The following is a 14,679-nucleotide window of genomic DNA, read 5'->3' as shown; positions in this document are numbered from 1 at the left end:
GCCATATGGCGGCACCTAAGCAAAATTTTATACAGTATATATTAAAAATTAGTAACAAAATACAGTACACTATATAATACACATGTATATAATCAAATAACATTTTGAATAAGAAGGGGAAAATACCGTAACCAGGGGCCGAAAAAACATCATATTCCATATCGTAACCTGAAAAAAACGTATCCTAGGGCCACCGCATCCCGGGGTTCTACTGTAGTAGGTTCTCTACAGTGCATTGTGGACTAAGTCACTGCAGGGAGATATGTGAAGCTTCCTTCCGGTACACTGCGATGGGTACTCGAGTAGAGCAGGCAATCATTTGATTTGATTGAAAAATGGGAGATTTCACCGATTTCAACGACAATAAAAATATGAGAGTGTAAAACGTTCGTTGATCATCATTTAATTCCGGGCAACAGCTGGTCTCCCTGCTAGTAATCATATAAGCATGTGAGGCCTTCAAGCACTGCATGCACATCCAAAATGCAAAATGAATCAATATGCAAAGACGAAGCATACATATCTAAGCGAATCTTTTTTGCAAACGTAAGTAAATTTATCGGAAGTTAAAAGATCACGTGATCAAGATTTGGCAACAGATGTTTTCTACTTTCTTCTACTTATCTTTTACCGTCAACGGAATAGTTTATTGTTCTTTGGCTGCAGAGTTGGGTACAAAACATGAACCATTTTGCAAAATGTAAGTACTGACACTTCCGTTTTCTTTCAATTATTAAAAAGAAAAAAATCTTTCTTTTTTTTTTCAAAACTAATGTAGGATAAACATTTGCAAATAAGGAAGACCCTCTTTGTTTTTTTTGTTTTTTGTTTTGTTTTTTTTGACGTTTCACCCCCAAATAAGGCACAGGGCTACTTAGTCGTGAGGGGCTGCTATTTGGGACCAGATTTGCAGTGATGCTATTTATGAAGTTGGGCAATTTACATTATACTTGAATTTCTGCATGTAAGTAGAGTCATGGAAACAGGGACTTAGGATGGAATTCCAAAGTGCGGCAGTCTGAGGGAAAAAGCTATTCCAGTAGAAGGCTTTACGGTATCTAGGGATCTCTACAGTGTGAGGGTGGGATTTTGCTGCTTGTCGAGGGTGCTGCCATCGAGGGGTATTAGTGCTCAAAGTTTCTCAGGGTACTTACAATTGAAATACATGCAAAACAGTCACAAGGATGCCACGTTCCGGAGATGGGGCAGAGGTTGAGTTTAATTGACAATCAGGACCTATTAGGTTAACGACTCTTTTTTGAACCCTATCTAGGAGTGAGAGACTAGTGGCAGATGCACCAGCCCAGATGTGGCAACAATACTCTATGCATGGGCAAACCGATACTCTCAGGTGTGAGTAGCCTTCTAGCATGGTAAAGAGAGCCCACCTTCCTTGCAGCAGCCTTGGCAATTGCCTCAATGTATTTGTTCTAATTCATGTTGTCTGTGAATATTAAACATAGGAGTTTGTAGATAGATGTTCAGATAGTGTATCATTAGCCATGGCAAATCGATGTTTGAGAAGGTTTCTTGTAATTAAAGGAAATAAGCTTAGTCTTGGCCCTAAATCTTATACATTTATCCCACTCTCCTGAATACTAACCCAATCTGATAATACTACCACTAGCCTCTCCGTCTTGGACAGGGACCAGAAAAGAATCACCAATCTAATAGGTCCCATACTGTCAACTAAGCTCCAACCCCTGTCCCATCGCCACAATGTTGCATTTTTGTACTTGATGAACTCATCATACTTGTTCTCCTTCAACATACATATCTCCAACAAACTCGGTTAGCAAAAAAAATCCCACCCCTTCACTGTGGGGATCCCTAGATGCCAAAAAAGTTTTCTGCTCTAATAGTTTCTTCCCTCGAACAGCTAGTTCTGGACCCCTGGACCCCTCCCCTGCTCTGTTGCCTGCTTCCCTCATTGTACTAACATGCAGGATTTTAAATGTAATATGAACCAACATCTTGCTCATCTCCTTGCATAGTTCTCCATAAACATGGTACCAAATAGTATCAGTAGCCCTTTTCCATCCAAGTGACAATATGTCTTATTTGGGGTGAACGAAAGATTTAAAAAGAAAAAATATTAAAACGGTAATGGCATATATGCATTATCCTAATCTTTTTGTATTCATTTCTTTCGCACTGTTTTTCTATTCGTTCCTTCTGCTGCTGCTCTTTGTTGTTTTTATTGTTATCATTGATGATGATGATGATGATGATGATGGTGGTGGCGGTGGTGGTGGGAGGGGGAGGAGGAGTAAGCGAAGTGGACTTCTAAAGAGAGACCACAAAAATCTTACCTTTTTTTTTTTTTTTGACAAAGGAGTTACCGCTTATCAAAAGAGGCCACTTGAGTGTACAATAGTCAGTAAGACAATATCGTAGTAATCGTTGATAGTTGAAAATTTGGTAAATTATATTACTTAAAGGACGGCTCATCAGGAACTTGTTCACATTGGACTTGAAGGCAACCATATTGTAGTCAGCGGGAAAGCAGGGAAACGGAAGAGTTCTGCAGGTGTACAGTTTTAAGAAAGAAACTTTGTTCATGGAATTTACGTTTAGGTTTAAGCACAGATAAAGACTGGGAGAAATTCAGTTAGACGAGTGCTTTTCTTGAAGGTTTGGCGGGGGGGGCATAAACTGGAGCTCAGACGAGCACTTGCCATGAAAATAATGATGCAGCAGAGATAGGCTCGCAACGTGTCTGATTAGTCTGATCTGCATAAAGTCCTTCTTAGTGACTGTAGCTATTCGTTACTCCTCCAAGATTGCAGGTTTTTATCCCTTGACAGAGCAAGGGTCAGTGATTGCATACAAAGTCGAAGAAGGTTTGGTCCAGAACGCACTTAGGAATGATGGGTGTGCAGGTTTTCTTCATTTGAAAGATTTACAATTACATGCCAGAAGCAGAGATGACCAGAATATGACTAATCTTAATGTTGCCTTTTTCGTTGATTCTCACCAGAACCTTGATGGGTTTTAGTAATTATAATTCGACAAATTAAGGTACAAAAAATGTATGACAAGGCACTACAACTGCTTTTATGATTCTTTATGGCAAGAAGAACAAAAAGCAACCGATTTTAATTTAGGCAGACTGTAAATATAAAAGTCTGATTTTCATAAATGATTGCTTGTGGAGATTATAAGACTGGACTAGTGTTCAGGAGAGATGGAGAACGTTAATTGGGGCCATTTTTAACTCTGGTTTCATGAATAATTGCTTGTTTGAATATATTTAAAATCAAATAAACTACTACTGCTGATACTATTGCTGTCATTAATATTACTACTACTGAATTGGCCTTCGGATCAAGGTGAAAGTGTAGTATCTGTTCTTCAGATGCTGCATTTCAGTTTCTTGTTCTCTCTCAGTGGAGGAGAAATCTTTCACGACTGAGACAGTTTTTATTTTTGTTCGTTTTCTCCATATTAAAAAACGACCCTGGGTATTTTTTTTAGATTAGGTCCACCTCCACAATTTTTTCTTAAATGACACCTTTTATAGGTTTTTGACTATGCTGAATACGAAAATCGCATTGAAATTGTTGTATTATGCATTGTATTCTTTGGCGGCCATCTTTTTTACGCGCGTGCAGTGTCAGTCATAGTTGAGTAAATTTGTTTATGGCGCGTGCACACGCGTAAAATAGATGGCCGCTAAAGAATACAATGCATAATACAACTTTTTATATCTCGATAACTACTTATTTCTGCAAATTTCAATGCGATTTTCGTATTCAGCATAGTAGAAAACTTATAAAAGTCGTCATTTAAAAGAAAATTGTGGAGTTGGACCTAATCTGAAAATTTACCCGACTCTGGTGTCTAACTCTGCCCTCGTGAGGAGGCATTGTAAATAGGTACTAAAAATAGAACTTAGACCCTGTGAACATATCAAGAATAATTGCATTCGCTTTGGTATAAAAAGCATTTAAATCAATTCATTTAAGATCTGAAGTGAGTAAACGTGTCTAAAATTTCATACACTTTAAACAGTGTTGTAGTTTTACTACATTTTGTTAACACCTGTCACCCAATCGACTGGGGGTTCTGCCTATCAAATGTAATCAAACATTGACTTATTTGAAATCTCTTTAAAATTGATTGGTTTATATTGATCTGAATCAAAAAAAAAATGTTCTACGCTTATAAAACCTGTGTATCGCTTTACTGCAGGTCAATAAGTTTTTAATTTTGAAATTGCTATGAAATGCAGAGAAGTGTGATTTGGTTCACTGGAAGAGCATAATAAGGTGCCTTATTTCCCTGGTCTTTTGAAGAATGGGAGTTATGTTGATAAATAAATACTTCCTTAAACAAAATAATGTGAGATTCATTCTTGTTTTTCGTTAAAATTGTTATGTTTTTTATTTCATATAAATAGAAATATGAAGTTTCATCACCGAAAATATACATTTTTAGACATTTGCAATCAGGTGATACACACACTTAAAATTATCAGAAAATAGAAAAATTAGCACAACTTTCAAATATTTGTTCAAATTCCACAAAAATCAGGGAAATAAGGCACCTTGTTAGGCTCTTCCATTGAACCAAATTTCTCTTATCTGCGTTTCGTAGGAATTTCAAAATTAAAAAAAATATTGACCTGCAATAAAGCGATACATTGTTCTGTCAGTATAAGATTAAAAAAAATATTTTTTCAGTGTTATTGAATTCTTTAGATGAAGATCTATTATTTGGATTATTTGGATTATTCAGACTACTGTTCTTACCCTGGGTGCTATTCTCACAACGTTTCCACCGATGTAACCCCCGACCACTTTCAAGTGTACATTATCGAACTGAACATCTAAAAAGAACTAATTATATCTAAAAGAAAAGAAAAAAATGAAGAACTCCCCAAATTCATACTAGAGTTTTCTGCAAAGACCTGTGATGTAACAGATAAAGTACTAAGTTAAATTCAGTTCTAAGTACACCATTAACGATTTCTACACTGCCACCTTATATTCATTAACCCTTATCCTCGAGTGGCCTTCGAGCCTTGATACGTGGTGGCTTCCAAATAAAAAAATTATGGATGATGCTAATAATACAATGGCGAATTACTTAAGACTTCTACCCGATCATGGCTGATAGAACGAGAGCATTTTACCCCTGTGAATTAAATGGTTTTGTTCGAAATTCCATGCAGGTTCCTGTGATTGACAGAAAGATTGCTGAGTTCGACAATATACGCCTGAAGAAGGTTAAAGGTTACGTTGACTGAAACGTTGTGAAAATGCCACTCAAGATGAGAACAGTAGTCCAAATATTTTTGTTACAAATACAAAAACATAAAAAGTTAGCAGTAAAGGGTTCTGTACGAAATTCCATGCAGATTCCCGAGTTCAGCAGAAACATCCACGACTTCGACAAGATACACCTGATGAAGGTCGAAGGTTACATTGATCAAAACATTGTGATAATAACACTCAAGATGATGACAGTAGTCCGAAGAATCAAAATAATACATCCTTTTTCAATTCTCTGAAGTGAGGTTGTTTTGTAAAATTATTTTCAGTTTCTACCAAAATTGCCATAAAATAACTAATCAAAAACAAAAAGAAAGCGATGTTTATTTTACCAACATATTCATAATATTATACCTGCCATTCCAAGAGTTCTTTATATGAAATTTAGTGTATTTGGTTTGGGAACCTATAGGTTTACAATTCTAATTTCATTTATCAACGTCTCCCTGAAAAGAGATAGGATTCATTTTCAGAGGTTTTCCCTCAATCCCGGCTCCAAACCAGGAGCTTCAAAGATCAAGGGTTTTCCTAAGGATGTTGGTGGTACCTACAATAGCAGAGGTCTGAAGACCACCAAAAACATCGGGGATTCATAGTTTTTTCAATTGTCTTTCCAGACGACTTGATACTACTCCTAGCGTACCTACTATGATCGGGATTATTTGTGTTTTATACGCCTTATCTCCAAAGCCAATGGAGCATAATTGCTCCACTTCTCATTCTCCTTCTCTCTCACATTCCTGTCCCAGGGTACTGAGAAGTCTACAATCTGCCAGTTTTTTGAGACCTTGTCAATGACGACCAAATCCGGACGATTATGTTCCAATTGCTCGGTCGTTATGACACTTTTGTTCCACCATACCTCTACCTTGTCATCCTCACTTGTTCTCATTTCATTAGGCACCTCCTCAAACCATTTTCCAGCACACTTCACCCCAACCTTCTTACAGATTTCCCAATATATCCAGAGTCCCATGGGATTGTGTAGTACTAGTAGTAGTAGTAGTAGTAATAATAATAATAATAAGTAGTAGTAGTAGTAGTAGTAGTAGGAGGAGGAGGAGGAGGAGTAATAGTAGTAGAATGTTAATTTAAAACTCAATACATCTCAAGGGTTCTTTATATTAAATTGACTGCAATTGTTATCGATACTTTTGAAGGTTCTAAATGTCTACTTTCTTTTTTTTTTTTACTCATTTTTAGTTTCCATGATGTTGAAGTCAACCCAATCAGATCATTTCAAAGACACTTGATATAAGCAAATCATGTATATATATCATTTATATCATGATATCATGTATATATACATTGCAATAGAAAAATTGCAGCATTAAGAATTGATTATATAATGTTATAAATTGAATTTTAAAAAAGATTCTTAATGCCGCAATATTTTAAGTTATAAATTTATTATATTTTTTACTAGAATATCTTGTCCTTTTCTTTTCCAGTTTTAACAACTAGTCCTTTACTTTTCCATGTTTAAGCTTAACCATATTACCTTTTTTATTGTAATATATGATTTTACCAGGTTTTCAGTAAATTCACTTGTTCTTTGTTTAATTTAAGTCTTATTGTTTTGCCCATATAGACATAACATACTCATATCTAATAACAATGTACGGCCCTCGTCTGCTTTCATTAAATCGCCGAATTATCTCCCTTTCATGCTTTCATTCTCTCTGTTTCACTTATTAGTTCTCTTTTCGCGAGAGCGGTGAATTGGTAGCAACAGTAGTCGCTGAAAGGACAGGGTTACTATGGAAACCAGTGATAAAAAACGTTGCTCACCTTCTTACGTTTTTTTATGATTTTGAACACCAGAAAATTCATCATAACTTTTGTTTTACTGATCGAAAATTGAATTTTTTTTTTCACAATATAGCTGAGAAGGTGATCTATAAACTGTAATAATTGTTTGAAATTTGTTCGAAAAATGAGTGAGCGGTGAAGCTTAAAAGCAGTTCAAAATTACTAAAACTGCCACTTAACCATATATTCAAACACTATTGTTTGAATTAGGTAGTTGCCTGTCTAGCCGCACTGATGAGCTGTGAAACAGCGAAACAGTACTGTATGTGGATGACTATAGTGCTCCTCACCTTGAGTTGAGCATATTGAGAAGTGAAACACGAATTACCATTAGCATATAAGCGACGCTCTTTGTGTAAACAAATCGAGCGGAGGTATTTCGAACGATATCAAAACATCGTTAAACTCACTACTCGTTCAAGCAGCCGCCGATAGCGTAATGGTTAGGAGCCTTGACTGCCGTACAAACGGTCGGGTTTCAATCCTGGCTTGAGGTAGTTGCCTGTCTAGCCGCACTGATGAGCTGTGAAACAGCGAAACAGTACTGTATGTGGATGACTATATATATATATATATATATATATAAAGCTCCCCTCTTTGGTAGAGCACTCTCGTAAATTATCTTACTCGCTACTTAATTTAGCTGAAATAATGCGAAGCTCGCAATTTGTTTACAAACAAAACGTTTGAGCCCTCTACGAGTAGCGGACGGATGTTTATTTAAATACGCATTCGGATAGTTTAATTTCGGCCACCGATTCCGTAGTCAGGGGGTAGGACTGCCGACTGTCATCACGACGGTTCTAGGTTCGATCCTCGGCTTGGGAGAGGTGTTAGTCTAGCGGCACTGATGAGTTGTGAAACAACGAAACAGGTCTGTATGTCGATGACTAAAATATATTTTATAAAGCTCCCCTCTTTGGTAGAGCACTCTCGTAAATTATCTTACTCGCTACTTAATTTAGCTGAAATAATGCGAAGCTCGCAATTTGTTTACAAACAAAACGTTTGAGCCCTCTACGAGTAGCGGACGGATGTTTATTTAAATACGCATTCGGATAGTTTAATTTCGGCCACCGATTCCGTAGTCAGGTGGTAGGACTGCCGACTGTCATCACGACGGTTCTAGGTTCGATCCTCGGCTTGGGAGAGGTGTTAGTCTAGCGGCACTGATGAGTTGTGAAACAACGAAACAGGTCTGTATGTCGATGACTAAAATATATTTTATAAAGCTCCCCTCTTTGGTAGAGCACTCTCGTAAATTATCTTACTCGCTACGTGTTGTGAAGGAACATAACTGGCTATACACCGGTTACAAACTGTATATATATATTGGACTGTTTGGCAGACAGCGGCAGACAAGCAGTCGCAGTAAGACGGATAGTCTTACGTGTTGATTATCAGACTTTCTTCCCCATACTTGTTACTATGTACTTCTATTTACCTTAGGCGAGCAGCCTTACGTTTCTGTATTATAAATAAACCCCATTACACATACCACTCGGTGTAACTCACGTTTGTCTTTATTTCCTAAGTATTTAGGAATATAACAATGGCGACGAAAGGATGTTCTTTCTCTTAACAGAGATAAATTACCGTACCAAGGACTGTGTACAATGCAAGGATTTTTTGTTTTACGAAAAAAACAAACTACACAAGGATTTTTGACCACGTGCGTCAATGAATTTAAAAAATTTTCCTACCTAAAGTAGCGAAAAGTACGGATTTTTCTTCGTAAAGAACTCACAAGAAATTATAGAAACATGTTCAAGGTAAAGTGGAATTTATATTTATTGTGACAAGTAAAAAAAAAAAAAAAAAAAATGGTCGCAAGTTGAATTCGAAACTACACTAAAGGATTACGAGTTTCGAAAGAAAAAATATAAATACAACGACTATTGTACCATTTTATGCCACGTGGGAACGGCAGCCATATATTTTTTTTTTTGGAAAATTAATTGTTTGTTATTGCCTTTATATAAATAATTGGAACTATTTGTCGTGGGAAGTAAGAAATATTTTGTGTATGAACTTACGTTGTTGAAAAAAAAAAAAAAAAAAAAAAAAAAAGAATTATTTTACAAAGCCTGTTGAATTACTATGGATGAACTTTGTTGAAACGTGTTGTGTCTGCATATTGCTACTAATTTACGATATACGTAAATTTACGATTTTTCTTTGGAATTATTGTGTAGAATTCGAAAAGACATTTTTGTACTAGAAGCTAACATGGAACAATTAGCAGAGTTAACTAAGGCTCTAGCCCTTAGCATTCAGGAACAGACAAAAATGACTCAACAATTTTTAGCGCAACAACAACAACAACAACAAATTCAACAACAACAGCTACAGCAACAGCTGCAACAACAACAAGAAAGAACACAAAAAACTTTAGAGGCACAACAAGAACAAACAAACATACTACAACGACAAATGTCGACACAGCAAAAGAATTTAGAAAAGCTAATTCTAACGTCGACCGGGAAGAAGACTAATTTTTCTGCCGAGGGTATTTCAAATTCACTAACGGAATTTCGTTACTCCCCGGATACTGGTGTTACTTTCCCTGCATACTACAGAAGATACGAAACAATTTTTACGAAAAGATGTTTAGACTGGACCGAGGAGGAAAAAGTTACCCTGCTACTACAAAAACTGGGTACTGATGAAAACACCAAGTATGCAAATCTAATTCTACCAAAAAAACCGGAGGAGGTTTCGTTCGAGGAAACAATTAGTACCTTGTCGAAAATATTTGATAAAAGGGATAGCCTATTTCACTCTAGATACAAATGTTTGAACATTCAGAAGGCAGAAGCTGAAGACTATCTAGAATATGCTTGCACTGTGAACTGTTTATGCGAATCATTTAAATTGAATGAAATTTCCGCAGACCAATTTAAATGTTTAATCTTTGTACAAGGTCTCACAGCACCAAGGGACAAAGATATACGTTCACGGATCCTAACAATTATGGAGGCGGATCCTAACATAACATTGCAAAAAGTCACTGAAGAGTGTCAACGTCTGATTAACATAAAGAAAGACAACACTCGCATTGAAGAGAAAAATATTTTTAAGGTGCAGCAAGTAAAAAGGCAAGGGACCACAAGAAAGTCCAGGTTCCAAGAACACAGGATCCTTAAAGGATACAAAGACCCAAAGCTAAAGTGTAAATGTTGTGGTAGTTTAAGACACAACAATAAGACCTGCTGGTTTAGGAACAAAATATGTTATGAATGTGGTCTCAGAGGTCACAAGGGAACATACTGTGCCCAGAAGAAAAGACAAGGGACCGATAATGTAAATACGCTTCGCATGAATAAAGAAAAAAGCTGCGAAAGACGGAAATATGTTGATGTTCGGATAAATGGACATCTGGTTACATTGCTTCTGGATAGCGGTGCAGATATTAGTATTATAAATGAAGATATATGGAAAAGGATAGGTCGACCTGAATTAACGAAAACTAGAAAGACGGCGAGAAGTGTGTGCGGCAAAAGATTAGAGTTCAAGGGAGAATTAAAATGCAAAGTGACATTCGCTAACCAGACTCATAAATCCAAAGTGTACGTCGTACCAGGAAAGAATACATGCCTGTTTGGGGTAGATTGGATTGTCCTGTTTAATTTATGGGAGAAACCCATAAATTCGTTTTGTAACGTTTTAACTGCAGAAAAAGCAAACCAAAGGGAAGACTTCCTGAAGGATTTGAAAACTGAATTTCCCAATGTTTTTGCCGAAGGACTAGGACTCTGTATTAAGACAGAGGCAAAATTTGAATTAAAGAAAAATGCCACTCCAGTATTCAAACCTAAAAGGAATGTGCCTTTTTCAGCGATGGACGCAATCGAAAAAGAGTTGGATAGACTTCAACAACTGGAAGTCATTGAAAAAGTTAACCACACAGATTGGGCAAGTCCAACCGTGTATGTAAAGAAAAAAAATAACAGAATAAGGGTCTGTGGAGATTTTTCAACGGGTTTAAATGACTGTCTATTGGACCATAATTATCCCCTTCCGTCCGCAGAAGATCTGTTCTCTAAGCTTAACGGAGGAAAAATTTTTTCTAAGATAGACCTCTCAGATGCTTACTTGCAAATTAAGATCAGCGATGAATGCTCCAAATACTTAGGCATAAATACTCATAAGGGCATTTTTAAGCTAAAGAGGCTTCCTTTTGGATTAAAGGTTGCTCCTGCTATTTTCCAGCAAATTATGGACACGATGCTGGCAGGGTTGGAATTTTCAATGGCCTATCTTGACGATATCCTAATTAAAAGTGAAAATTTGCAAGATCATAAGAAGCATGTAAAAGAAGTATTCAAAAGAATACAGGAATTTGGTTTTAAATTGAGCCCAGAAAAATGCGATTTTTTTATGAAAAAAATTAAATATCTAGGTCAAATAATCGACAAAGAGGGTCGAAGACCGGATCCACAAAGGACTGAAGCAATTGAAAAGATGCCTGCTCCAGATTCAGTGACAAAATTAAAATCGTTTTTGGGATTAGTTCAATACTATGCAATTTACAAACATACATAATTTAAGAGCTCCTCTTAACGAGTTACTGAAAAAGGGTGTTAAATGGAACTGGAATAAGGAATGTGAATCTGCTTTCCAAAATATCAAAAGATGTCTACTGTCAGACTTAGCATTGGCACATTTCAATCCAGAAAAGGAACTAATACTAGCAACGGACGCCAGTGATTACGGTGTTGGCGCTGTATTACTTCACAAGTATGAGGATGGTAGGACAAAAGCTATCGCCCATGCTTCAAGAACGTTGGTTGCAGCGGAGAAAAATTACAGCCAAATTGAAAAAGAGGCGCTGTCGATAATATTTGGAATTACAAAGTACAATCGATTTCTCCATGGACGATCTTTTATTTTGCAGACCGACCATAAACCCCTACTTACCATATTTGGATCAAAGAAAGGCATTCCCACACATACTGCGAATCGATTACAGCGATGGGCTGTAACCCTCTTAAACTATCAGTTTAAGATGGAACATGTATCCTCAAAAAAGTTAGGACACGCAGATGCATTATCACGGTTGATCCCTAAAAGAAGTGAAAGTTTCGAAAAAACGGTAATTGCTGCGCTTAAAGACGAAAGTGAATGTACAAGTTCAATGTGTAATATGATACGTGAACTTCCGGTAACTTTCGAAAAAATAAAAAAAGAGGCAGTAAATGACATTTTCATTAAGAAAATGAAAAATCAATTGGGATGGATAAAAAAAAATAAAAAGGTAGATCAAACAACGCCTTTTTCCATCTGTGAAGATGTGCTCATGTATGGTGAGAGGATCGTAATTCCACTAACGTTACAGAGGAAAATTCTGAAGGAATTTCATACAGGTCATCCGGGCATTTCGAGAATGAAATCCCTTATGAGAGGATATGTGTACTGGCCTGGTATGGACAAGGAAGTTGAAAAATGTGTCAAGACATGCAGAGGATGTCAATTAGCAGCTCGAGATCCTCCAGTAAAAACGACGCCATGGCCAAAGACGGACCTACCCTGGTCACGTCTGCATATTGATTATGCGGGACCTATAAATGGTTATTTTTACTTGATTATTGTAGATTCTTTTTCAAAATGGCCAGAAATATTTAAGTTTAGACATCCAACAGCAAAAAACACTGTGAGTGCGCTTAATGAAATTTTTAGCCGTTTTGGAGTGCCAAAAACCTTAGTGAGCGATAATGGAACAGCATTTACTGCTCATGAATTCAAAGAATTCTGTGACTCACTAAATATTCTACATATGACAACACCTGTGTACCATCCACGATCGAATGGGTTGGCCGAAAAATTTGTAGATACGTTTAAAAGGGCACTTAAGAAAAATCTTACTACGGACACAGACGAACAATGTATTCAAACATTTTTAGCAATTTACAGGGTGACACCAAATCCTAATAATAATGTCAATTCTTCCCCGGCTGAGCTAATGTTTGCAAGAAAGATAAGATCTGTCTTCGATAGGCTGCTACCAGAGAAAAAGAAAGTTTTCAAAAAAGAAAACCTTAATACCAAGTGCTTCTCCCCAGGTGAAAATGTATATTTCAAAAATTTTCAAAATGGACGAAATCAGTGGGTTGAAGGTATTATCAAAAAAAGGATTGAGAGCATGGTCTATACCATCCAAGGATTAAGTTTTGTCTGCAAAAGACACAGAAATCAAATACGTCCCAGACTGTCTCCAAATGTGGAAGAGACACCAATGGAAACATTGTGCGATATTTTTGATATACCAAAACCAGCGTGTGTACCGCAAACAATGAATATTTCGCCTGAACCAACCATACGGGCTGGACAGAAACCTTTACCCCGGGTAACGCTGACCAGAAGGAAAAGCGCAAGAAAGAGAAAAGTTACCAGGAGATTAAGCCCTGACCCTAAAAGGAAGAGGTATTTAAGCTAAAATCAGGAAGATTTCAGCTTCAGGGGGAGGTGTTGTGAAGGAACATAACTGGCTATACACCGGTTACAAACTGTATATATATATTGGACTGTTTGGCAGACAGCGGCAGACAAGCAGTCGCAGTAAGACGGATAGTCTTACGTGTTGATTATCAGACTTTCTTCCCCATACTTGTTACTATGTACTTCTATTTACCTTAGGCGAGCAGCCTTACGTTTCTGTATTATAAATAAACCCCATTACACATACCACTCGGTGTAACTCACGTTTGTCTTTATTTCCTAAGTATTTAGGAATATAACACTACGTAATTTAGCTGAAATAATGCGAAGCTCGCAATTTGTTTACAAACAAAACGTTTGAGCCCTCTACGAGTAGCGGACGGATGTTTATTTAAATACGCATTCGGATAGTTTAATTTCGGCCACCGATTCCGTAGTCAGGGGGTAGGACTGCCGACTGTCATCACGACGGTTCTAGGTTCGATCCTCGGCTTGGGAGAGGTGTTAGTCTAGCGGCACTGATGAGTTGTGAAACAACGAAACAGGTCTGTATGTCGATGACTAAAATATATTTTATATATATATATATATATATATATATATATATATATCACATGTCTAGCCTAATCATATGCATCACTAGACTGTTCCGTTAAAAATGGGCAAAAGTTATAGCCCGTTGACTTAGAATTAGTGCTTTATACCAAATTGATGGTTTAGTATTGTTAAATTCGGGCTCATTTTTATATTAAATACTAATATTATTGATCTATATTGATCCCTAACTCGGCATCAAACGGATATTATAATACTTAGTTCACTGCACCTTATCATAACAGAAGTTCATATAAAATTCCAACCAAATTGGCCAACTAGTTTCCCAGAAAAAGTAGAACATACAGGCAATCTAAGAGAAATATAATATAATATAGATATATATCACTAGCTGACCCGTATCCTGACGTTGCCCACGCAAGTAGATTACCTCAAGAAATTACCTGCTCAGTGTGATTCTGCTTGTGTACATTGATCTATGGTATTAACTGGAACAGGATAAGATTGACCTTATTTTATATGATATTTTTCTAATTGGATAAAAGTGTTTAATTGAATGAAATTTGTTAAAAGAATTAGAGTTGAACATTGAATTTTA

At 36.7% G+C, this 14,679-nt stretch overlaps 1 protein-coding gene across 2 annotated transcripts in view; it reads left to right on the top strand.

Annotated features, from left to right (window-relative positions):
* Positions 1-14,679, top strand: part of LOC145285846 (advillin-like) — a 186,889-nt gene that overhangs the window by 37,617 nt on the left and 134,593 nt on the right. The window contains exon 1 of one of the 2 annotated variants that reach the window (XM_080134288.1): positions 562-700. The exons of the other annotated variant lie outside the window; for it this stretch is intronic. Coding sequence (XP_079990414.1) covers positions 682-700 — 19 coding nt within the window. The 5' untranslated portion in view covers positions 562-681. Of the gene's footprint in view, positions 1-561; positions 701-14,679 lie in introns of those variants that run through there. 2 annotated transcript variants of the gene reach the window in all.

This window comes from Euprymna scolopes, chromosome 10 (genome assembly GCF_053919585.1).
Source record: "Euprymna scolopes isolate OS-2025 chromosome 10, ASM5391958v1, whole genome shotgun sequence".
NCBI classification, from domain to species: Eukaryota; Metazoa; Mollusca; class Cephalopoda; order Sepiida; family Sepiolidae; genus Euprymna; species Euprymna scolopes.
The sequence above is the reverse complement of the archived record's forward strand: the minus strand, read 5'-3'. Positions and strand labels throughout refer to the sequence as shown.